The 26,765-nt window shown below is 40.5% G+C and overlaps 1 protein-coding gene across 2 annotated transcripts; it reads left to right on the top strand.

Annotated features, from left to right (window-relative positions):
• Positions 1–488: 488 nt before the first annotated feature.
• On the top strand, positions 489–26,518 carry SAAL1 (serum amyloid A like 1; the record flags this gene model as incomplete). Of its 2 annotated transcripts, XM_084242334.1 has the most annotated exons (12): positions 489–676; positions 2,273–2,386; positions 9,689–9,772; positions 13,667–13,746; positions 15,991–16,050; positions 16,145–16,260; positions 16,610–16,790; positions 20,642–20,724; positions 20,813–21,001; positions 23,810–24,006; positions 25,003–25,095; positions 26,426–26,518. In XM_084242334.1, exons 1-12 carry the CDS (start codon positions 554–556, stop codon positions 26,516–26,518), a joined length of 1,413 nt encoding a protein of 470 aa, XP_084098460.1. In that variant the 5' UTR covers positions 489–553. The 2 variants fall into 2 exon arrangements, with proteins under 2 accessions (XP_084098460.1, XP_084098461.1); XM_084242335.1 differs by lacking the exon at positions 9,689–9,772.
• Positions 26,519–26,765: the final 247 nt, after the last annotated feature.

The raw sequence follows: 26,765 nt of genomic DNA, 5'->3' as shown, positions 1-26,765 counted from the left end.
TTTCATCAGTTGGCCTGTTCTGTTCCCCACTCTGTCTCTGGTGAATCCTCTCACCCCCCTGCATCTCTGGCCTGTACCCCAGCTCTTGTACGCATAAATAAATAAATCTTTAAAAAAAAAAAACAACCAAAAAACAGTGCTTGCTTCGGCAGCACATGTACTAAAAAAAACCAAAAAACAAAAAAGAGCCACAGTGCCTAGAGATCAGAAGTCCCACAGACTGGAGATTCAGGTCTGTACCACAGACGCCATTCGGCAACATGTTCCTCCTCATTCCCTTCCCTTCAAATCTGGCGAAGAGCTTCTGGAGGGCAGCAAATAATTATGACCATGACGGTGCCCAGGTCCTGGGTAGGGTGGAACGGGTTCCCAAGCCCGATGGGCATAGTGGGCGGGCACTCGGGCCGGCACGACACTGGGCAGCAGGGGGCGCTGTGGCGGGAGTCGTGCCGGACACTCTGCCGCCAGGAGGCCTCTCGTCTCCTCCGGCGGCTTCCGGCGCGGCTCCTGCGTGGCTCCTGCGCGGCTGCTGCGCGCCAGTGGCGACCGAGCCATGGACCGTAACCCGTCGCCGCCGCCGCCCAGTCGGGAGGAGGACGAGGCCACGGGGGATTGCATAGGGAGCACGGTCTACAGCAAGCACTGGCTCTTCGGCGTCCTCAGCGGGCTCATCCAGGTGCGGAAACTCGCGCCCCACGTGGGTTTCCCCCGGATCCCCGGCCTCGCCGCCTCTGCCCGCCCCCCGCTGCCCCGGGAGCCTCCAGCCCCACGACTCTTATGTTCTAGGCCCTCATGGAGGGGTCTCATGCCTGCGTCTGCCCTCCTCCGCGGACCCCCAAACTGAGGGGAGCCCCTCCCAGTGCCTCAGCAGAAAGGGCAGTACAGTGCGGGGGTGCTGGAATGCTGGCTGTTAAAAGATTTTTCCTTTTCGCAAAATTTCCAAAGACGCTGATCATGCAAATACATTGCTCGGATTTTTGCTTTTCCTCTTCCCACTGTAGTCCCCAAAGTCATAGCTTATCTATTTCGTAAGTTTTTGTTGTAGTAGAATAACTGGTGAATTAGGAGTCAAAGGGCTCTAATATCAAAATCGGGGGCTTCATCTCCTACTGGCTGTGTGACTGTGGGCAAATTACTTAACCGCCCAGAGCCTTGACTTTTTAAATTTTTATCAACTGGAAGGTCATATTATTGTGTGTAGGATTATTGTGTGGGTTAAATAAGATGATAAAGGTCGGGGGGTGCTTAACGTGGTGTTTCGCACAACGGAGGCTCTCAGTAAATGCGAACTTTATTCTCTCCCCACTATGTTTCCTTAAGTGATTTTCACATTTAAAAATTTTCTCCTCTCCAGTCCTTTGTCTACACAACTGCCAGCGCAATTGTCCTTGTAAAGAAAAGGAAAAAACCCAAAAGACACAAAAACCGGTTCATGGGAACTCCTTGTAGTTCTCATTGCCTACCGGAAAAAATAAAGCGCATTTCTTAGCTTGGAGTCCAGTGCTATCGGCATCCATTCACAGCTTTATCTGCCCATGGCGCACTAAATTGCTCACCCCTCCCCAAACGTGCTAGGTCTTATCAACTCTAAATTTATGTACTTTCCTCTTACAACTCTTTCCACAGTTCAGTTTGATCACTTGGCCTTTTCTGTGGTGATTATCAGTTTGCAGGTGTTTTCCCTACTAGATACTGAACTATTTGAAATCCGGAGATCATACCTTACTCATCTTTGTATTTCTACCCCAAATGCCTAGCAACAGTATTTTCTCCATGAATATTGAATGCATAGACTTACCCAAGGTACTACTTAAAAAAACAAACAAACATGGGCCTCCCCGGTGGTGCAGCGGTTGAGCGCTGGGTTGCGAAGCTGCCGCGGCCTCTGCAGGACTGGTTCGATCCCCAGCTGCTCCCCGGCCACTGGAGGAGGGTCCCACATGGCCGCAGACCTCTCCTGCCGCCCGCTGCTCCCCTCAGCAGTGTACTTCGGTCCTTCTGCCTGTTCTGCTCCCTGCTCTGGCTCTGGTGAATTCTCTCACCCTCCCGCGCTTCTGACTGTACCCAGTGCTTGTATAAATAAATAAATAAATAAATAAATAAAAATCGTTTTAAAAAAAAAAAACAAACAAAACCCACAAGGTATTTGCAAGAGAAGATACTTTGAGGTAGCATCTTTGTGACTTCTATGCGATTATGGGATCATTTTCCTTGGGGACTATTGTGAACAACTTTCATTCATCATCTCTTTTCTTCCTTTTTGCTTCTGAAGCTTGTTACCCCTGAAAATACCAAATCCAGCTCAGCTGATGAGGAGCAACAGATGGAACTTGACGAAGAAATGGAGAATGAAATTTGCAGAGTATGGGATATGTCAATGGATGAGGTATGGGAGTGAAGGGAAATTGAAAAGGCTTGGTGAATGGATTTTTAAAAAGGTTCGATTCTTAAGTCTCTGGGGAAAGACTTTAGTGTCTGTTATAACTCCTGTATATGGCATAGGGATTGAAGTCACAAGAACTTTAAGTGCCAAAAATCTCCATTTTATTCTATAGTGTGAAAGTATTTTCATAGATATTATTCCATTTGCTCTTCATAATAACTCTGTGACATAGGGAGTAGCTTATTTTGCAGGTAAGAGAAGAGCTGACTAGAGATTTGATTTATATGATTTCTCATTGTGCATCTTAGCCTTTTGCAGTAATTCCTGTGTAAAATTCTTGTTTTAGTGTCTTTCATCTCCCTTCTTTCCTCCATATTGTCACCTAAGATGTTTTTTCCTGCAAGAGATTTACTTGTATACCTCTGTCTTGAAAGTTGCCTATGGATAGTCGTCATTGTCAACCATTTGTTTAAAACAGCATCGTTGGGCTTCCCCGGTGGCACAGCGGTTGAGCGCTGGGCTGCGAAGCTCCCGCAGCCTCTGCAGCGCCGGTTCGATCCTGGGTCACCAGTGAGGGTCCCACATGGCACGGCAGACCTCTCCTGCCATGCCCGCTGCTCCCCTCAGCAGTGTATTTCGTTGGTCTGCCTTTTCTGTTCCCTGCTCTGGCTCTGGTGAGTTCTCTCACCCTCCGCGCTTCTGACTGTACCCAGTGCTTGTATAAATAAATAAATAAATCTTTCATTTATTTATTTATTTTTGAAGATTTATTTGTTTGTTTGTTTGTTTGTTTATACAAGCACTGGGTACAGTCAGAAGAGCGGGAGGGTGAGAGAATTCACCAGAGCCAGAGCGGGGAGCAGAGCAGGCAGAAGGACCAAAGTACACTGCTGAGGGGAGCAGCGGGCGGCAGGAGAGGTCTGCGCGCCATGTGGGACCCTCCTCCGGTGGCCGGGGAGCAGCCGGGGATTGAACTGGCGCTGCAGAGGCTGCGGGCAAGCTTCACAACCCAGCGCTCAACCGCTGCGCCACCGGGGAGGCCCAATAAATAAATCTTAAAAAAAAAAAACAAACTTACCATTAAAAAAAAATAATAAAATAAAAAAAAAAAAAAACCCAGCATCGTTGAGGTATAATTGACACCAACACCTATCTATATTTTCAGGTGTAATTTACATAAAAAACTGCATGATACTGTTAGGGGGAAGTGATGTCCTGAGTTAATCCCATACAGGCTTTGTGGACTCCACCCCCACTCCAGACTAAAGCCATCAGGACATTGGGAAAGACAAATCCCATCACCACCAAGGGGAGGGTGGCTGGGACCTGAGGGTGGAGTTGGGCAGCCAGGTTGGATATAAAAAACCAAACACGTGGGCCTTGCTCACTCTCTGGCTCGCGATCGCTCGCCTCCTGGCTTCACCGCTCCTGGCTGGCGGCCAGCTCTCAGAGCGCCATTTTGGGATTCCTAATCGGGGGATTGGGTAGGACTCATTTAAAACTTTGTCTCCCACTTTTCTCCCAGAGCTGTACATTTCCTCATTTTCCCTTCCCTTGTAAATAAACCTTTTATTAACCTTTCACGTGTGCCTGCAGTAGAGCATTGATAAGTCCTTTTAAGCGCGCGGGTGAGGACCCACAGTCAGGCACCCCGTTTTGTATCGGGGTTGCTCTACAACAGTTTGGCGCTCTACAACAATACCATTGCCATATTTAAGGGAGAGAACTTCTCTATCACCCCCAAAAGTTTCTTTATTCTTTTTGTAACCTCGACCTCTTACCCCTCACTGATTCTACCCTTCCTGGGCATCTTTGGCTTGGTTTTCTATCACTTCAGAGTACTTTGCATTTTCTTGAGTTTTATATAAATGTGATTATATTATATTTTGGAGAGGTCTTGCTCTTTCATTCATCATTATTATTTTAAGAATCATTCATGTTGTGACTATAGGAACTACACCTGAGGGGGGAAATCAAATACTGTCTAAAAATTAATGATATAAGAAAAGAAATTTTAAAAAGTTAATCACAGGCAGGAGATTAGGGAGAGGAGATTATAAGAGGTGATTAGAATTTAATTTTGCTTAATTCTATTTTTCTACTGGAAAGTTTTCATTATGCATTGGGGAAGTAGCTGTCATCTGGCTATACATTGTTTTGATTATGATAACTTTATAATCTTGAAATTAGGTGGCATTAATCCCCCAACTACATTCTTTCTCAAGGTTGTTTTGGTTGTCCTACAAAGGAAATATATCCTTTGTATTTCCATATTAATTTTAGAATCAGGGCCTCTCCGGTGGCACAGTGGGTTGAATGCAGTGCTGTGAAGCTGTCTGCAGCTTCTGCAGCACGGGGTCGAGTCCCTGCCGGCCAGGGAGATACCCACATGGTGTGGTGGACCTCTCCTGTCTCTCCCGCTGCTCCCCTCAGCAGTATTTTCGGTTGTCTGCCTGTTCTGCTCCCCGCTCTATCTCAGGTGAATTCTCTCGCCCTTCCATGCCTCTGGCCTGTACCCCAGTTCTTGTATAAATAAATAAAATCATAAAAAAAGTATTAAAAAAGTAATTTTAGAATCAGCTTGTTAATTTCTACCAAAAACTTGCTAGAATTTTGACTGGAATTTAGTTGAATTTATACATCTTTTAGTGGAAGAACTGACAAATTAATGACGTGTCTTTTGATCCATGAACAAATTATAGCTCCCCATTTATTTAGGTCTCCTCTAGTTTCTGTCAGCAAAATTGTATAGTTTTTAGTGTATAGGTTTTCATATCTTTTGTCAGGTTTGGTCCTGAGTATTTTGTATTTTTGGATGATACTATGAATGGTTTTTTAAGAAAATTTCAATGTCTCTTTAGTACTAGTATATAAAAATGCAGTTGATTTTGTATAACTTATATCCTGCAGCTATGCTGAAGCACTGAAGTCATAGTACCTTTTTTTATAGTTTCTGTTTACATAGATAGTGTACATAAATGATTATGTCATTTATGGATTTACTTCATTTTCAATCTGAATTGCTTTTATTTATTTTTCTTGCATATTTTCTCTTGCCAGAGCCTGCAGTATGATGTTGACTAGAAGTGGTGAGAAGGGACATCCTTGTCTTGTTCTTGACTGTAGGCAGAGCCTTGCTTCCATCATTAAGTATGATGTAGCTGCAGATTGAGAAGGTTCCCTTCTGTTCCTAGTGTGCCTAGAGTTTGTATCAGGAATGGATTTTGGATTTTATCATGCTTTTGCTAACAAAAGTATCTGTTCAGATGATCATGTGTTTTTTCTTTCTAATTTAAAAATATGCTGTGGGCCTCCCCAGTGGCGCAGCGGTTGAGCGCTGGGTTGCGAAGCTTGCCCGAAGCCTCTGCGGCACCTGTTTGATCCCTGGCTGCACCCCGGCCACCGGAGGAGGGTCCCACATGGCGCGCAGACCTCTCCTGCCACCTGCTGCTCCCCTCAGCAGTGTACTTCGGTCCTTCTGCCTGCTCCCCGCTCTGGCTCTGGTGAATTCTCTCACCCTCCCGTGCTTCTGACTGTACCCAGTGCTTGTATAAATAAATAAATAAATCTTTAAAAAAAATAGTTAAAAAAAAAATACGGTGAACTGTGTTGAGTAATTTTTCAAGTTGTTAGAATTTTGTTTAGAAATTTTATCTGTGTTCATGAAATACAGTCCTTTTGGTACCAAGGTAATTACTCTATCTTCACAGATTGGAAAGCTTTCCCTCTTCACATATCAAGAAGAGTTTGTGTAGAATTGATATTATTTCTTTCTTAAGTCTTGGCGGAATTCATCTGAACTTGGAAGATAACAGTTTTATTGAGATACAACTCTCTACTATGAAAGTCACCATTTGGTTGTTTTAGTATATTGTGGGAAAGACCATAAATTCAATTCCTTTAGTAAATACTTGGCTATTCATGTTACTTTGGTAGTTGGTGTACTCCAGGGATTTATCCATTTCATTTAAGCTGTTAAATTTATTGGCATAAAGTTGTTCATAGTATTACATTATTGTCCTTTAAGATTTATGATGACATAGTGGTCTTTCATTCCTGATATTAGTAATTGGTGTCTCCTGTCTTTTTCCCTTGGTCAGGCCGACTAGAAGTTTTATACTTTATTTTATTTTATTTATTTATTTTTTATAGAGGCATGTTTTATTTATTTATTTATTTGTTTGTTTGTTTTTGTTTTTATACATGCACTGGGTACAGTCAGAAGCGCTGGAGGGTGAGAGAATTCACCAGAGTCAGAGCAGGGAGCAGAGCAGGCAGAAGGACCGAAGTACACTGCTGAGGGGAGCAGCGGGCAGCAGGAGAGGTCTGTGCGCCATGTGGGACCCTCCTCTGGTGGCCGGGTAGCAGCTGGGGATTGAACCGGCGCCGCGGAGGCCGTGGGCAGCTTCGCAACCCAGCGCTCAACCACTGTGCCACTGGGGAGGCCCTTATAATTTATTGATCATCACAAAGAATCAGCCTTTGGTCTGATTCTCTGTTTTATTGTTTTCTATTTCATTGATTTCCATTTTGGTCCTTATTATTTACTATCTTCTGCTTACTCTAGTTTAATTTGATCTTTGTCTAATTTCTTCTAGTAAAAGCTGAGGTTGTTGATTTGAGACCATTATTTTTGTAATATAGGCATTTAACACTATGCATTTTCCTCTGAATATTGCTTAGCAGTATCCTACAACCTCTGTTATGTTGTGTTTCATTTCAGTTAGTTCAGAGCACTTTCTAATTTTCCTTTGGTTAATCAGTTATTTAGATTTCAAATATTTGAAATTTTTTCAGGTAGCTTTTTTTTTTACTGCAGTGAATACTCTGAAGCCTTTTAAGTGTATTGAGACTGTTTCATGACCCAGAATGTGGTCTGTCTTGGTAAACAGTAACATGGTCACTTAAAAAGAATCTGTATTGTGCTGTCGTATTGTGGTGTGGCCTATAAATGCATGTTAGACCAAATTGGTTGAGAGTGTTGTTCAAGTCGTCTTTTTGCCTGACTACAATTGAGAAGCTGTGGTTAAAAAAACACCTGTTTTCAAATGAAATCTTAGCGTAAAGTCCTTAAATACAAATAGGTAAAACAACTGCTTTTTGAAACTGTTGATGGAGGGGAAATGCCCTGTTTCTTGGCCTCCTCTTCACCCTCTCCTGGTTGTTCTTGAAATACCTCTAGAAAATTGAGCTGTTCCATGATCACTGGCATAAAGTTGTTTGGACGAGACTGTGTTCAGACACTATGTGTTTGAACAGCCTCAGGGACTTCCAGATACTTGCTGCACCTTCATGTGTTTATGCTCTCTCATGCTGCTCTCAACCTGGAATGACCTCCAGCCCAGCTTAAATGTCACCTCATCTGTGATGCCTCCGCAGACACTCCAGGGGGAATGTTCATTCTGTTGAACATTGTGTTGTTGTGTTAACACTTATCTTACTATTTAGTGATTGTTTTGGATCTCTATGTCCTCTGATAGGTTTTTTTTTCTTTTAAAAGCTTCATGTCACCTCTTTAGTGATATCTTCTCTGATATATCTAAAGTGGTTCCCCTTAGCTTGACTTCTAGCATACACTATCTTGTTTGTTTTCTTTGTAGCACTTAGAAATGATGTAGTTTTGGGCAGCCCTCCTCCCAAGACTGGCTGCCTGTGACTATGCAGGCGTCTCTTTCAACAAACCTTTTGCTTCAGATGCAGCTCTTTCTGCCCACGTGTGTCTGTGCAAGTGTCCCTTTCCTTTTTTTAAAGTAATAAACCTGCCCTTGTGGATGTTGAAAAAGAAAAAAAGAAATTATATAATTTATTTCTTATGTGTTTATTGTTAGTTCATCCCTCTAGAATAAAAACTCTCAGTGGAACTGAGACTTTATCTGGCTTGTGCACTAATGTGTCCCTAGAGGCTGAAATAAAAGTGTCTATTACTTGAATTTTTCAATAAATATTTGGTGAAGAATGAATGAATACCTGAGAGATAGCATGGTGTGCTGATAAATCAGCACATGGCCTTGAGTCAGACTCACGTAGGTTCAAATCCTGGCTCTGTTCTCCTATTTATTGTATAATCTTAGGCAGGTTGCTTAACCTTTTAAAACCTCATTTTATCAGTTATTATTAGGGGCTAATAATAGCTACTTTACAGGTTGTTTTGAAATTAGATGAATTAGTATGCAGACTGCTTCTCTGTGCCTGGCAATTAATATTTATTCAATAAATGTTAATTGCCATTATTACTGTTGGTGTTGATATTGTTAGGCCACCACTTGCTACTCCAGGAATAAGTCCCTGCAAACACTGCAATATAATATTGCATATAATAAATAGTCTGATCACTTAGTATGGAGGGCACCTGCTGCTATGACTTTAAATTTGGAGTATATCTTGGAAAATACTGTTTCTCTGACCACTGTCTCTTAATAAGTCGAGGTTGCCTCTCAGTCAACAGTCACGCAGGTTTGCCTCAATTTTGACTGCTTTGAAGGATTACTTCTCTCTCTCTGAGGTGCCTCCAGGGTGCTTATTACTATACATATTGAACTGCATTATCACATAGCCTGTATTTTAAGTTTAGCTATTACAGATGTGCCCTCACATTTGATAAAAGTCTGAGACAGTAAACAGCCAGAAATTTAGTTTTATTTCAGTATTTTACAATGCACATCTCCACAACTACCTGACTTAGTTTTGAGGCCCACATTCCTAGTGAGATGTGGTTACATGCCCACTCCAGTTCTTTGACTTGTGTGAGGTGTTCCTGTAGGTTCTGTGGACTGGGCAGACTCTAGGAAGGAGGTCCGCAGTTGCCACAGTTACACTGCAATCAGAATTTTTTTCTGTAAAGATTTTGAAAAAATACATTCTGATTTGGGCATGAGGATTTTGCGCCAGTATGAGTTTTGACCTGTTTCCTTGTCATATTTAAAGTTCTTAGAAAACAGTAATTACAAATTTTACTCTTTTTTCATATCCCTATCTTCCAGCATATTACCTGACAATCAACAAATGTGTCTTGTGTTAATGAGAATTCTAGCTACGTTAGAAAGATCATTTCGGTAAATACATTAAAGGCAGAAAGAAGAGGACAGTCCTCTGGAATATCACAATTAGTTTTGATTTGTTGGAATTATTCCATTGTGTTGAGATCAGCTATCACAAAGATTTTAATATTGCTTTTGTCTTTTGACATAATTCCTAGCATTATGGGTTTTTTTCTTATGCCTAAAGGAGGTATATATGAATTTTTTAAAAAATGGGTTCAAAGAGGAATAGCCAGTATCTAAGTTGAAATTTATCTTTATTTTTCAGGATGTGGCTTTATTTCTCCAAGAATTTAATGCTCCTGACATATTTATGGGCGTATTGGCCAAATCCAGATGTCCTCGATTAAGAGTAAGTATATATATATCTAAAACCTCCTCTTTGGAATAATAACAGATAGTGCTGGATAATCTTTTATTAATTTTCTTACTGGCTACAAATCAGTCTGCAAGTATTTATTAAACATTACTAGGTACTAGGCAATGTTGTATTTAAAACTATTATAGTCACTGAATTTTATATTTGGGATAGTCCAGGGAGATTAATACTTTCATTTAATAGCTGCGGAAACTAGATAGGAATAACTGAAGTGATACTCTAATATGAGGCAGACCAGGAAACACTCCCTGGACCTCCCATTTCTTAGTTCATTGCTCTTTTTTCATTCATAAAATCCTCCATTGCTTAAAAACCATCACTCTAAACTCAGCCTATTGCTCAAGACTTTCCATAATCTGAACCTAATTCATCTTCCAGCATGAAATCTGCCCTCCAGATGCTCCTTCTAATTTAGCCAGCCCTGTCTTACTCCTTAGCTTACTGTGATCATGCTGTTTGCCTTCCCTGCCCTCTCGCTGTTTACATCTGTGATCCAAGATGGTATTTTTCTTCACAGCCTTCCCCATTGAGTAAGCTCTCAGTGGCCAATACTGGTGGTAACTCCCCAAGACAGTCATCTGTACTTCTTATTTAGTCTTTAACTGTGTTCTGTACAGTGTACTGTGGTCAAATGCCATTTAGGTTGCACGTGATGTGCATATTTTGGGTGATTAGTAGGTCACATGTTAACTAATTATAATTATGAGTTACTGCTTGCTATTCACCAGGTATTTGTTTTAGTACTCTATGAGTAGGCATTTATCTCCACTTCATAAGTAGAAGAACTAAATCTCATGTTAAGAAGTTTATCTAAGGTTGTACAACTGGGAAAGAATGGAATTAGGGCTTGAAATTAGCCTGAACAACTTCAGTATAACTATTATAGTATGTAGTCTATTTTTCTTTGAAATTAAAAAGTGAGAATTCTGTAGTATATTTTTACAAATTCAGTTTGAATTAAATTTTTTTTAAAGATTTATTTATTTATTTATTTACATAAGCACTGAGTACAGTCAGAAGCACAGGAGGGTGAGAGAATTCACCAGAGCCAGAGTGGGGAGCAGAACAGACAGAGTGACGAAATACACTGCTGAGGGAAGCAGTGGGCGCGGCAGGAGAGGTCTGCGCGCCATGTGGGACCCTCGCCAGCCAGCCAGGAATTGAACCGGCACTGCAGAGGCTGCGGGCAGCTTTGTAGCCCAGCACTCGACTGCTGCGCCACTGGGTCAGCCCTGAATTAAAATTTTATGTAGTAAAATGTCCCACTTGTATTTGGTCCTAATGAACAATGAGCCACTTTCTCCTTGGGTTGTTACATTAATATAGAGATTTGACAGTTATATGATTTTCTCTTGGATTTTTGTAACTTAAACATGTTGACTCATTTGATTAGTACTTAAAGAACACAAGCCTATGTGAGGAATGGTGCATTTAAGGAAATAGTTACATCATTATTTATGCTTGCAAGCCATAGTCTGTCTACGGCAGTGATTCTCAGCCTTGGCCACATGTTAGAATCACCTATAGCACAGGTTCTCAAGCTTCAGCATGTCCCAGAATCAATGATTACTGGGCCTACCTCCCAAAGCCTCTGATCCCGTAAGGTTTGGACCAGGGCCCACATTTTGAGGAGTTTTGGTCAGCGAAGGTTTTAAAAACCCTGAATCAGGCCAAACCCAGATCATTTAAAACAGAATCTCCAAGGGGTAAGACAGCTTTTAAAGTTGCCCAGGTGATTCCAAGGGGCAGCCTACACTGAGAAACTTTGTTTCCGGTTAGAAGTTCAGTTATTTCCTCTAATTTTTAAGGGAACTGCATGTGTTCCTTCTACCCCTACTCTCTTGATCTTTTCCTACCATTTGACCACATTTCATCAAAACTCTCCATTCATGTAGCTTTGGTGCTACCTCACTCTTGCGGTCTGACTTCTTCAGTCACTTCTCTGTCATTTTTACTGTTTTTTTTTTTTTTTCTTTCTTTCTTTTTCCCTATACACTAAGTTTGGATCTTTTTGAGGTATAGACCTAGATCCCTTGACCACATTATATTCATTTTCTTAGTGAGTTCTTCCGCTCTTTACAAATCTGTGTGTATGGGGATCAAGCTGTGACCTTTATAATTCCTGTGCCTCATCTCCACCTATTCTCTGCTTGCAAACTGGCTTTTCCAATCCAAATTTCTTAAGTTCTAAATCAGTGATTATCACATTTATTTGATTATAAAAGTCACATGGTGTAGTTGGTAAACAATAGTTTCCCAGTCCTACCCTGGAGATTCTGACTCAGTAGCTCTGAGATCGAACTTGAAAATCTGTATTTTTAGCAAACTCCTTGACTTTCAAGACTGATCCAGAAAGAAACAGATAGACTGAATCACAAATACAGAAATTGAAATAGTAATCAGAAGTCTCCTGAAGAACAAAAAGGACTAGCTGGCTTCATTTGTGAATTCTACTAAACTTTCACAGAAAATATAGTAACTATCCTTGTCAAATTCTTCTAAAAGATTAAAGAGGGGAGAATAGTCTCAAACACATTTTATGAGGCCAGCATTATCCTGATCCCCAAACCAGACAAGGACCATCATAAAAAGCAAAACTGTAGACTGATTTCTCTGATGAACATAGATGCAAATAATGCTCAACAAAATCTTGGGAAATTGATTCCAACAATACATTGAGAGAATCATTCCACAGATGCAAAGACGTATCTTGCTCCCTGACTTTAAACCATACAATGGAGAAAGGAAAACCTTTTCAACAGATGGTGTCAAGAAACTTGATATCCACATACAAAGAAATCAAACAAGATCATTATTTGACACCATACACAAAAATTAACTCAAAATGGAGTAAAGACATGCATGGGATTTCAAACCATGAAATACATAGAAGAAAACACAGGTGATGCATTCCTGGACATCAACTGCAGAGATGTCTTTGGGAACTTGACTAATGGCAAAGAAAACAAAAGCAAAATGAATGGGACTACATGAAACTATGAAACTTTTGTATAGTGAAAGAAAACACCACAATAATGATAAGGAAATCTACTGTCATATTGGCACATCATATATCTAACAAGGGGTTATCCCTTTTCAAATACCACTAAGTTTTCAAGATTTCAAGCAAAATATATAAGGAACTCATATACCTCAATAACAAAAACCACAGCTCCATTAAAAAAAAAAGGGTAGAAGATTTGATTAGACACTTCTCCAAAGAAGACATACAGATGGCAAATGGGCACAAGAAAAAAATAGTCAACCTCATTTACAAGGGAAATGCAAATCAAAACCACAATGAGGTATTATCACCTCACATTTATGAGAATGGATTATATCAAAAAAACTGGAAACATTTGTTGGCGAGGGTGCAGAGAAAAAGAACTTCTTGTATGCTGTTGGTGTGAATGTAAATTGGTGCAACATTTAGGGAAAATGGTATAGAAATTTCTTAAAAAGCTAAAAATAGAAATATGGTGTGCCCCAGCAGTACCATCCCATGGTACTTACCTGAAAAACATGAAAAGATTAATTGGAAAATATGGTTTGCAGTATAATGCACCCCTCCTTGAGGGCCCTCATGGCTTTAGATGGCTTCCTAGATGAAATGCAAACTCTTCAACATGGTATTCAGTGCCCTTATGCTGATCCTTTTATTTGCTATACTTATCTCATGCTGTTCTACCACTTAGTGCTAGAGCCAGGTTAATGTCTGTATTGTCTATTGTATTATTAATCTTATATATTAATCTTATATATTCTCATCTCCTCCCAAGCTTGGGTCAGTAAAAGTTTTTTTTTTCCAGGTTTTGTTGATTTGTCTTTTACTTCAGCCATTGTGACTTGTGAAATTTGATTTGGCAGGAAATCTGTGTGGGAATTTTAGGTAATATGGCCTGTTTTCAAGAGATATGTGTGTCCATCAGCAGTGATAAAAATCTTGGGTAAGTTTTATTACATAATAATTATGTTTTTTATTTATTTTATTTATTATTTTTTAAAGATTTATTTATGTATGCATACAAGAGCTGGGGTACAGGCCAGAGATGTGGGGGGTGAGAGGATCCACCAGAGACAGAGTGAGGAGCAGAACAGGCAGATTGACTGAAATACACTGCTAAGGGGAGCAGCAGGCGAGACAGGAGAAGTCTGTTCCGCTATGTGGGTTTCTCCCTGGCCGGCCCAGGCATCAAACTCGTGCTGCAGAAGCTGTGGATTGCTTCATAAGTGCAGTGCTTAACCCCTTGCACCACCACGGGGGCCCCAAAATAATCTATTTTTTAAAAATAGATTCCTATTTCAGGGACCTCCCCAGCGGTGCAGTGGGTTGGTTGAGTGCTGTGCTGTGAAGCTGTCCGCAGCCTCTGCAGCGTGGATTCTATTCCCGGTCGGCCAGGGATATTCTCACATGGTGTGGCAGATCTCTCCTGTCTTGCCCGCTGCTCCCCTCAGCAGTGCTTTCGGTCTGTCTGCCTGGTCTGCTCCCTGCTTTGTCTCTGGTGAATCCTCTCACCCTCCTATGCCTCTGACCTGTACCCCAGTTCTTGTATAAAAATAAATCTTAAAAAAAAAAAAGATAGATTCCTATTTCAAATCCCTAAGGAAATCCTAATACATAGAAGAGACAGGAAAATAATATTCTGAAGTGTATTACTCCCTTTCTCCTGGTGAACATTCTCCAGGAACTTAATTGTGTATTATGGTAGGTAAGGGCTTCCTATTTATGTGCTCTATTTATGGATATAATTCAGGATTTTGATCTGTTTCCTTTTTCATTAGCAGGAGGACCTGCATGGTCAGCAGTGGTAAGCTAGATAGGATCAAAACTAGTGGAGCAAAGCTTGGAGATGGGGGAACCTGACCAGAGTCTGGGTCAGTTTAGGCTCAGAGAAATACAGTCTAGATAAACTGGACTTGGTTTCCAGGTTCATCCTGAGATCTCTGACTTAGGTCAGGGAATGGGACTTGGAATAGGCAGGGTTGCCTCTGTAATTCAAAAGCTTTTTATACCTCTCGTTGGATCCTAGTTCTCTCCTACATGCAGGAAGTTTTGAGCAAAAGGTTTTATAGTGGTAAAAACTTCAGTGGTTGCTTTAAGAGGTCTGAGAACACTCTGGAATCATAATCTATTTTGTGAGTTTTCATTTTCTAGTCAGAGGTTTCATGGCTATTAATAAGAATCTCAAAGAACTTTGTGCCCACAGTAGGGTAAGAAATCTGTCCTAGGGAGTTGTTAACTAGGGCTATAGGATCTATCACAGAGGTCAAGTACTAGCTCTGTAAGGTAGAGGGGAGTACTTTTTCCAGGTGTGGAGGGTTTTAAAATCCAGGTTTAAGGTGTTCATTCCTTGTTAACTTGCAGTCATTCGTGGAGAGAATGACTCATTGTTATGTCTGGTCTCCAGTGGTCCCTATCAAAAACCTGAGAATGAGTAACATTCGATTAATTCGATTAAAAGCTTATCTTAAAATAAATATGGAACAATTTACATTACTGATGGGATGTAAATTTGTTTAACCACTTTATAGCAGTTGGACATTATCTGGTCAAGTGAGAAGATGTGCATATATTATGGCCCAGCAATGCCACTCATAGGTGTTTGGTAAAAGAAATCACACATGCCAAAAATATCACAGAAGCGTTGCTTGAAATAGCCTCAGATTAAAATCAATCTCAGTGGCCATCAGTAGTAGGCTGGAAAAATAGCGTTATATTTATACAGTGGAATGTAGTGAATCAACTGTTGTACAAATGTAGGAACAACATGGGTAGATCTTAAAGATGTGGTGTTGACAAAAGGACTTAAGACTTAAAAGAATACATAAAATATAGTTTCATTCATAATACAGTTTTACGTCAAAACAAAAATAATAGAGTAAAGCAGTGAAATGATTGCTCGAAAAGTCAGGATAATAGTTATTTCTAGATGGGAAATAGAATTGTGATTTGGAAGATAGGTACACACAGGGCTAAGGCCATGCACCATTGGCCTGTTTCTTGGAAACATACTTGTTTTTTAATTACTCATGAAGTATAGAGTTGTATCTTACAGACTTCCATGTCTGTATGCTATATTTCACAATTAAATTGTTTAAAAAAGGAAATGAAATTCTACTTTGCTATTTGAAATGAGAGAAGTCTTGCAGTCATTCGTGGACTTTTTGTGTTAACTTTTTTGTTTGTGTAGCCAGGTATTATTGCAGTGTTTGTATGATTCAGACCCTCCTACTCTGCTGGAAACAAGTAGGTAAGGAATCTAGCAAAGTAGAGTTAACATTTCATGCTTGAATTCCCTTTACTGTTTTTGAAATACAGATATTAAACTCACATTTATCATGTAGGTTGTTGCTTACTTGCCTTTCCCAGACAGAGGTGGCCAGTGTCTGGGTTGAAAGAATCCGGGAACATCCAGCTATTTATGATAGCATTTGCTTCATCATGTCTAGTTCAACAAATGGTAAGTCACCATGTAATCTAGAAAAAAAATATTTCTGATAATATTTAATTGTTAGAAAACCAGGCAGCTATTTCTGGAAGTCACTGGAAAAAAAACAGACTGTGAGATGAGAAAGTAGTTCAATTCAAGATATAAAATTTCTTCTTAAACTACCAGGATACTGATAAATCCACTGTTTAAAGTGAAGAAGGACAAGCAAATTTAAACAAAGGAGTTAAACAAATTGCTTTTGGAATAAGTAATATTTTGGCATAGTTTGACTTTCTTGGAATAGCTTTAGGAATTTTGATTAAACTGACTACTTTAGAATTTTTTTCCCTGATTTCACCATCTGTTCTAATCTTTGCAGTTGACTTGCTAGTGAAGGTTGGAGAAGTTGTGGACAAACTTTTTGATTTGGATGAGAAACTAATGTTGGAATGGGTTGGAAATGGGGCTGTTCAGCCTGTGGACCAACCTCCAGAAGGTTCTGAAGAGCGACCAGTGTTTAAAATTGTGCCCTCTGTACTTGAAGCTGCAAAACAAATACGGTGGGTGACCTCTTTTGTGCAAAATATGGGAAAATCCAATCACTAGAGGTATTTTTGTCAGTCTTTTTAGTTTCTTTTCTGCAGATGAATAGCATACAGCTGATCTTTGTCAGGTTTTATTGAGTACTGCTGTTTGTGGTGACAAGTGTTCTCTCCTCACAAGAATCATAATGGTTACAAAGTACCTACTCTAATATAACTTAGCTCTATCTGCTATTGTTCAGGATTAATTACACTTACTGTGTTCAAATCTGCAATTTTGTGAAATTTAAATCAAATAGAAAAGGTTTTCTTGAGCTTTATTTTCCATGGACATTTTTTTTTTGTTTTGTTTTTTGTTTTAAAGATTTATTTATTTATTTATACAAGCACTGGATATCAGTCAGAAGCGCGGGAGGGTGAGAGAATTCACCAGAGCCAGAGCGGGGAACAGAACAGGCAGAGGAACGAAGCACACTGATGAGGGGAGCAGCGGGCGGCAGGAGAGGTCTGCGCGCCATGTGGGACCCTCCTCTGGTGGGCTGGGAGCAGCCGGGGATCGAACCGGCGTCGCAGAGGCTGCGGGCAGCTTCGCAACCCAGCGCTCAACCTCTGCGCCACCGGGGAGGCCCTCCATGGACATTTAACAACTTCTGCAACTAACATTAGACATCCTCTGTTTTCTTGCTTCTTACATGTGTATGTATGCCGGGCTTGGATAAGTGACCGACTGTAGGGCTCTGATGTCTTTCTTTGGGTGATTACTAAGTCTTTTTTTTTTTTTTTTAATAGAGGCATGTTTTATTTATTTATTTGTTTGTTTGTTTGGTTTGTTTATACATGCACTGGGTACAGTCAGAAGCGCGGGAGGGTGAGAGAATTCACCGAGCCAGAGCAGGGAGCAGAGCAGGCAGAAGGACCGAAGTACACTGCTGAGGGGAGCAGTGGGCGGCAGGAGAGGTCTGCGCGCCATGTAGGACCCTCCTCCGGTGGCCGGGGAGCAGCCGGTGGGACCCTCCTCCGGTGGCCAGGGAGCAGCCGGGGATCGAACCAGCGCCGCAGAAGCCGCGGGCAGCTTCGCAACCCAGCGCTCAACCACTGCGCCACTGGGGAGGCCCTGATTACTAAGTCTTATAGGTCATTGGAACTGTTTATTGTTAGCCACTAGAAAATTAATGTATGCATTAATCTGTTTAATCGTCAATTGTATATCTTAATAATCCACATTAAAGGCAGTTCATTTCATGTGCTTTTCCTACTCTAAGTGAGGATTAAACTCATCTTTTCCCCAAGCCTGCTCTTCAGCTTTCTCAGTCTCAGTAAATGACATAATCATTATTCTGTTTGGATAATATGGAAGAAACGTGGAGCCATTACTGATTCTTCCTTGTTCTATTCTTTGCCCATGGCCAGTCACTCACAAAGCCTTGTTTCTGACATTTTCTGGAATCCCATCCTTCGCACTGCTTGGTAGCTGTCTTTTACTTTGACAACTGGAGCATTTTCTTACCTGAGATTCCTGCCCCAAAGCTTGCTCCTTCCAATCTTAGACTGCAGAACCATCCTTCCAAAATATACATTGAGGGCCTCCCCGGTGGCGCAAGGGGTTAAGACGCAACCTGTGAAGCTGCCCGCAGCCACTGCGGCATGAGTTCAATCCCCGGCCGGCCAGGGAGCAACCCACATGGTGCAGCAGACCTCTCCTGACTCGCCTGCTGCTCCCCTCAGCAGTGTACTTCAGTCAATCCGCCTATTCTGTTCCCCACTCTGTCTCTGGTGAGTCCTCTAACCCCCTGCACCTCTGGCCTATACCCCAGTTCTTGTGTGCCTAAATAAATGAAAGAAAATCTTAAAAAAAAAAAAACAAAAAACAAAAAATATACATTGAGCATCTCACTTTCTGTTCAAATTCTTCAGTTGCCTTTCTTAATTAGCATAGATTTTTGATTTAATTTTTAAAAATTATTTTCTTGCATCATTGTTCATTTTTGTGCAGTATTTGATTTCTCCCCTCAGATGCAATCCCATAATTCTCCCACCACCACAGCACCTGTGACCCATCATCTTAGTCCCTGTGCTCTTCCCTCCCATGGTTTGACCCCTCTCTTCCCCCTCCCCAGCTGTATGCCTTAGATCTATGGTCGGCTTGCAAAAGTTTGTCTTTTTTCTAACCCTTTGTTCGGTTTCACTATATATTCCACATCTAAGTGAAACCATAGGATAGATTTTTTAAAAACCTGTCTTACAAACTCTGCACAATGCTTCTCCATTTTTAACCCTGGTACTCTTGTGTTTCAACTCTATGAGATTTTTTTCATTTCTTCAACTGAACCAAGTTCCTTTGTGTATAAACCTTTGCACACTATTTCCTCACTCAAACTTTCTTTGCCCATTCAGGTTTCTGTGTAAACATTTTTGTTATGATACTTTCCCTGACTCTCCAAATTAAATTACATCTGCTTGCTATGTGGTCCTCTAGCACCTTGGACTTCTTCTAGCATTACATCCATCTCACTTTATTGTAATTATCCCTTTACTCATCATCTCTCCTAGATCATAAACATTATAAAGGTAGAGGAACTGTGTCTTGTATATTTCTGTTTTTATAGCCCGGACATAATGCCTGAAAACATTGTTAAGAATATATTTTCTGAGGTGACTCCCCGGTGGCACAGCGGTTGAGCGCTGGGTTGCGAAGCTGCCCGCGGCCTCTGCAGCACTGGTTTGATCCCCGGCTGCTCCCCGGCCACCGGAGGAGGGTCCCACATGGCGCGCAGACCTCTCCTGCCGCCCGCTGCTCCCCTCAGCAGTATACTTCGGTCCTTCTGCCTGCTCTGCTCCCCGCTCTGGCTCGGTGAATTCTCTCATTCTCTCACCCCCCCGCACTTCTGACTGTACCCAGTGGATGTATAAACAAAAACATACAAACAAATAAAATAAATAAATAAATAAAAACATGCCTCTATAAAAATAAAAAGAAAAATCCTAAAAAAAAAAAAAAAGAATATATTTTCTGAGCTATTGTTTAATCTTTATCTTTTTACTTAAATATTTGGTTGAAAATCTAGGATTGTGAATGTCTAGGAATCCAAACAATTATACTTATGTGGTTTTAATACTCTCATCTGGGCAACTAGAATATCCTATGAAGTTTTAGAATATTATTATTGTCAGTGCTTGGTGCAGTGGGCCTTATGTTACTTTTCAAAAAGTCTCATTTTTTGTTCTGATTATTTAAGTAAACTAGAATGATGAAGTATCTCCTTGCAGGTTTCTGCAGTGTTGCTTTCATGGAACAGAACCAAAAAGAATTTTTACTTCTTACCCTGCATGTTGATTATATTACATTACATAATACTTGTTTTTTTTTTTTTTTATAGAGGCATGCTTTATTTATTTATTTTATTTATTTTGTTTGTTTGTTTGTTTTTTGTTTATACATGCACTGGGTACAGTCAGAAGCGCGGGAGGGTGAGAGAATTCACCAGAGCCAGAGCGGGGAGCAGAGCAGGCAGAAGGACCGAAGTACACTGCTGAGGGGAGCAGCGGGCGGCAGGAGAGGTCTGCGCGCCATGTGGGACCCTCCTCCGGAGGCCGGGGAGCAGCCGGGGATTGAACCGGCACCGTAGAGGTTGCGGGCAGCTTCGCAACCGAGCACTCAACCGCTGCGCCACCGGGGAGGCCCCATAATACTTGTTTTTGATTGCTATCCCCCATTAGAATGTATGCTCTGGTGAATGCAGACTTTGTCCTGTTCTCTATTTTATCCTGGGCATATAGAACAGTGACTAGGCCAGTGATAAATATTTGTTGATTGAATGATTGATTGCAGTGCTGTAAACTGTAAAGTTGTTTTTGCTTTTTACATTTAGTTCTGAACATCTGGAAGGACTTGATGTTTACATGCATATCTTACAGCTGCTTACCACTGAGGATGATGGAATTCAAGCAATTGGTAAGATGTTATATAGGGAAGCACTATAGTTACTCATTACATTGTTTTCTGTTTTTAAATTACTACTTTCTTTGTTGTCTTTATTAAGTACAGTGTCCTAATACTGGAAAAGACACTTGGAATTTACTTTTTGATCTGGCCTGCCATGAATTTTGTCAGCCTGATGATCCACCCATCATACTTCAAGAACAGAAAACAGTGCTAGCCTCTGTTTTTTCAGTATTGTTTTCCATCTATGCTTCAGAGGCTGAAGAGGAGAATCTAAAGATTGAAAATGGCAAGTATCATTTTACTTTACTAAATTTCTTGTCTTACCAGATTAATAGACCAGGCTACCCACTTGGGACCTCTCTCTGTTCAAAGAGCTTTGCTGTCCTTTTCTTTATATGATAATAAACTTGCTTTTCTGACTTAAAAAAAAAAATTGTAGCCCAGGGTATTGTTCATTTATTTCTTTTGCACATATTTTAAGGTCCTTTTATTACTTGATTACAAAAATATTATATGTTCAATGCAAAAAAGTTTGTGAAATTTATAAAACATAGTGCTTGTAACCTGTCATCCAGAGGTGACAGGGGACTTGGAAATTCAGTCATGGGAGGTCCCCAGGAAAGGCAAAAGCCAACAAGGACATCGTACTTTTCATATATATTTTTAAGTCCTCCTTTCTTGGCAGCTGTTTTCATTTAGAAATATAAAGTGGGGCCTCCCTGGTGGCCTATAAGTTAAGTCTTAGCACTATCATCACTCTAGCCTGAGTTCGCTTCGATCCCCAGCCAGGGAGCTAACCCACATGTAGCAGCAGACCTCTCCTGTTTCGCCCGCTGCTCCCCCTTAGCAGTGTATTTAAGTCAGTCTGCCTGTTCTGCTCCCCATTCTGTCTCTGGTAAATCCCTCACCCCGCCATACCTCTGGCCTACAACCCCAGTTCTTCTATGCAAAAGAAAATATATTTATATATTTATATACACACATACACACACATGCACAAACATGCACATACATATATAAAATGAATATTTTCCTATGTAAACAAATGCTCTGTTACAGAATGATTTTATGGTTGCAATTAAATTGTTGATTCCTCTTTAATTTATAATCTCAACTTTTTTCCCAGATGGCTACCTAATTATCACAGTACCACTTAGTGAATAAATCATTTTCCCCACACTGGATTGAAATTTCATCATTACTTTGTTCTGAATTTGTCTGTGTATTTAGTTCCAGTGCTCTATTTATGTATCAGTACATAATCAGTGCTCTATTATGTATAGTGTTTTAATTATTAAAACTTTGTTTTGATACCTAGTAGTGTTGCTTGGATGATTTATACTGCTTTTGATACTTTTTCTGCCTATCTTGTGTTTGAGGTTTCTATTGTGTCCTAGCTTTATCCAAGCTGGAGTTTGTTTTTTGATGCTCATTTTCTTGGTTTCTTGGTGATGATTTCTAAAAGGAAAAGAAAATGTCTTTAGTGTACATCCTAACAACCTATATATATGTTTTTCTGTTGAAAAATAGAGAGTTTTTATTTGGAATACTAGGAACACATCTTTCTTGATATATGATTAGCTGTTGTATTCCCCACCTTCCACAACTTAATGACTGTTATGATTGCATGAGAAAGTGTAGAAATGCTCTTTTTACTCCATGCCACTGATTAACTCCCAGTTCCCTCATCCTCCCTAAGCTTTGAATAGGCTTTGTGGATTAGGGTTGGGAGGAGTAAGAGAGAAGAGATTCTGGTATCCTGTAGATTGATGTGAGCTGCAAGGAATTTGTGGAGTAATGTATTGGGTGCTGGAATGAAGAGTTGCTGGAGACAGATAATAGAGTGGGAGTAAATCCGAGGGGAGTATAATAAAGCAGCCAGACAGGAGAAGTGCTCTGAAGAGGTGACACTGAGGTGAAAACTACAGGATAAGATTTCCCTGAGTGCCAATTTTTTTAAACTTTGATTTTCATGTATTGAAGTTTGGTTAGATATTTTAGTTCGTTAGACCTAAGTGAAGTTAGATTTTTTTTTTAATCGATATACTGATTCAGTGTTGTAGGAAACTTTTTCTCTGGATTTGTAATTACTAAGAAGAAATGGTAGAGTTAGAAAGGAAATCGGAGTGACAGCTTTTGGTGTGTTCATGCTAGAGTGTCTGTTTTTCAGTCTGTGCTGTAGTTTTATGTTCAGTTTTTATTATAGGTTTATTTAAAAGTTACAGGTTAATTAAAATGATTGACCATCTTTTAAGTAATTGTACTACTTTTAACTTAATAAAGCATAAGATTTCAAAGCTGTAAGATTTTAATGATAGGGCCTCCCTGGTGGCGCAAGGGGTTAAGCACCACACTGTGAAGCAGTCTGCAGCCTCTGCAGCACGAGTTCGATCCTCGCCCCGCCAGGGAGAAACCCACATGGTGCAGCAGACCTCTCTTGACTCGCCTGCTGCTCCCCTGAGCAGTGTACTGCCTGTTCTGTTCCCCACTCTGTCTCTGGTGGATCCTCTCACCCCGTGCATCTCTGGCCTGTACCCCACCAGCTCTTGTATGCATAAATAAATCTTTTTTAAAAAATTTTATGCTAAAGTTTAAAATTCTAATTCTTTTCTCACTGTGGCCTCCAAGGCCCTACATGATAGGACTCCTGCCTAACTCTCAGAACTCATCTTGTACCCACCTGTTCCACTCACTCTGTTTAAGCCACACTAACCTTAGTTCTTCAGACCTTCTGTAACATTTCTTGCTTGGGTCTTTTGCACTTATTCCCTCAGCCTGAAGTGTTTTCCTGGACTCTGAAGTATTATTCTCAGCTCTGTGTCATCTCTTCAGAGAACCTTCACTGCCAGCTGCTTTATTATATTCTCCTTTAATTTCCGTCATAGACCTTAGTGAAACCCGAAATGATCTGTTTTATTCTTTTGATTTTTTGAGAATATAAAAATGTAAGCAGTTTGAAGGCTGAGTTCTTGATAATCTTGTTTACCACTGTATCTGTAGTACCTAAAATAGTGTCTAACACTAGATATTCAGAGTATGAATGAAAGAGAAACCAAATTTAAGTAATTTCATGCCTCTTGATTTGTTTATACAGTAGAACTCCCTCTAATTGATAGCCTGATTCGTGTCTTGCAAAATTTGGAACAGTGTCAGAAGAAACCAGAGAACTCGGCAAACTCTAACACAGAAGACACTAAAAAATCTGATTTGACCCAAGATGATTTCCACTTGAAAATCTTGAAGGATATTTCATGTGAATTTCTTTCTAATATTTTTCAGGAATTAACAAAGGTAAGGGAAAAAAAGTTTTAAACAAAAGAATGGATTGCTTAATACTCTAACTTTTATTGCTGTTACTTTGTTTTGTTTTTTAATATAAGACTAGTATAACCATATGAATTTAGGGAAATAGAGAAGGAGTAAACCTGTCACCATTAGTTTATATTCTTAAACAGTTGATGTAGTGTTGTATAGTTATAGTTTCTACAAACTTATAACTTGGTATATACATTTTTTTTTTAAAGATTTATTTATTTATTTATACAAGCACTGGGCACAGTCAGAAGCGCGGGAGGGCGAGAGAATTCACCAGAGCCAGAGCGGGGAGCAGAGCAGGCAGAAGGACCGAAGCACGCTGCTGAGGGGAGCGGCGGGTGGCAGGAGAGGTCCGCGCGCCATGTGGGACCCTCCTCCGGTGGCCGGGGAGCAGCCGGGGATTGAACCAGCGCTGCAGAGGCTGCGGGCAGCTTCACAACCCAGCGCTCAACCGCTGCGCCACTGGGGAGGCCCGGTATATACAATTTTTTAGAGTGATCTTTTCAGTTGACATTGTACTATAAACATTTTTCTTGACTCCAATTCAATTCACTGAAAAATTTTCCATTAGAGCCAATTCAATATACGATTTACCCCCCAAAAAATCAGTTTTCAGAATTTACTGAAAACTTTTTTTCAGTAATATTCTTCCTGAATATGTTCAGGATTATTAGCATGTTCTTCCTTTAAGCATACCCTTTATATCCATCTATTTTAGAAAAAAAACATACTTGTGCATATTCATTGGATTTTTGCTTCCCTTTCCTGATTTGGGATTACCTTAGCATAGGTTTTTCAGAAGTCAGATTACTGGGTTCAACACTATAAATATGAAGATAACTGAGGTAAAAATGGCAAGCTATTGCCAAAATGCTTTACTCAATCCTTATTACTGGTTTGTATCAATTAACCAAATATAGTTTTAGAAACCTTCCTTTTTTGACATTATATCTTTTTATTTTGTTGCTTTAGGAGACTGTGGCTCAGGGACTAAAAGAGGGCCAGTTAAACAAGCAGAAGTGTTCCTGTGCATTTCAAAACCTTCTTCCTTTCTATAGCCCCATGGTGAGTATGAATAAATGTATAGGTGACTGAGTTTTGGAGGATTACTAAATAAAATGTTTTGAGTAATAAGCACTTGATCTTTGAGGCAGTTGTCCAAAGATAGTGCATACAAGTACAAGATGTAATGCCTTTGTCAGATAGGAGACTGCTGAAGAATTTATTGGAGTAACTTATGTAACAGTATAAATTTTACTGTCTTTTTTTGAGGTAACATTGGCACAGTTCATATTTTAAAAGAAAGGAATCAACACTAAACTTACTCTTTCTGATATGAAATAGCATATTTTTATTTTTTTTAAAGATTTATTTATTTAAATTTATTTATACAAGCACTGGGTACAGTCAGAAGTACGGGAGGGTGAAAGAATTCACCAGAGCCAGAGCGGGGAGCAGAGCAGGCAGAACGACCGAAGTACACTGCTGAGGGGAGTAGCGGGCAGCAGGAGAGGTCTGCTTGCCATGTGGCACCCTCCTCCAGTGGCTGGGGAGCAGTCAGGGATTGAACCAGCGCTCCAGAGGCTGCGGGCAGCTTTACAACCCAGCGCTCAACCGCTGCACCACCGGGGAGGCCCTGAATTAGCATATTTTTAAACAAAAATAAGATTCTTAGATAGTTTTAGTCAGTAGTTTTTAATGATTCTTCAAATTATATCACACTTGCTACCATTATACCTACTTCAAAATGGGAACTTTTTTTTTACTTTTAAGAGGCATGTATTTTTATTTATTTACTTATTTTAAAGATTTATTTATTTATTCATACAAGCACTGGGTACAGTCAGAAGTGCGGGAGGGTGAGAAAATTCACCAGAGCCAGAGCGGGGAGCAGAACAGGCAGACCGACGAAATACACTGCTGAGGGGAGCAGCGGGCGGCAGGAGAGGTCTGCACGCCATGCGGGACCCTCCTCCAGTGGCTGGGGAGCAGCCAGGGATCGAACCGGTGCCACAGAGGCCGCGGGCAGCTTCGCAACCTAGCGCTCAACCGCTGCGCCACCGGGGAGGCCCAAAATAGGAACTTTTTTTGGAAAATGAAATATGTAATGTGGGAGTGTTTGAACGTGTTAGCCAGGAGGGTGATAATAAAGCTCCCCCTAAAGGGAAGCAGGGAGAGGATAAATACTAGTTAAGAGTAAAACAAAGTGGCAAGGACTAGTTACTTCCTTAATATTTCAGAGCACTAAAAAATACTTTTGTCATTTGCGGATCTGTCAACATTTCCTTTCCCTTGGACTATTTGGAAACCACGGAACATTTTATATTTAAGAATCAATATCGAAAACTAGCTTTTCCTCTATTTATATTCCTTGATTCTTTTGTTTGACTCACAGGTGGAAGACGTTCTAAAAATCCTGCGTGAAGTTGATAAGACCCTTGCTGATGACCTGGAAGAAACCTTCCCAAGTTTGAAGGTTCAAACTTAAAAACTGAATTGGAATTTCCTCTGCCCAAGAAATAAACTTTATTTTCCTCATTGACAGTGGAAATTGACATCTGGGCAATACCAGATAAAACATGTATTAGTCCATAGTTGTCTGGTATTACGTTCATGCCCTTATTTCTCTCCCAGTCTTACCTCACTTTTGTTTAACTTTGTCTTCTGGATTTTGCCACCATCATATGTTTCCCCTTACCCTCCCTTTTTGGCATTGCTTGTGTGGTTGTCACCTG

This window comes from Talpa europaea (genome assembly GCF_964194135.1).
Source record: "Talpa europaea genome assembly, chromosome: 1".
Taxonomy (NCBI): domain Eukaryota; kingdom Metazoa; phylum Chordata; class Mammalia; order Eulipotyphla; family Talpidae; genus Talpa; species Talpa europaea.
Note: the sequence above shows the minus strand (reverse complement) of the source record. Positions and strands in the feature narration are given on the sequence as shown.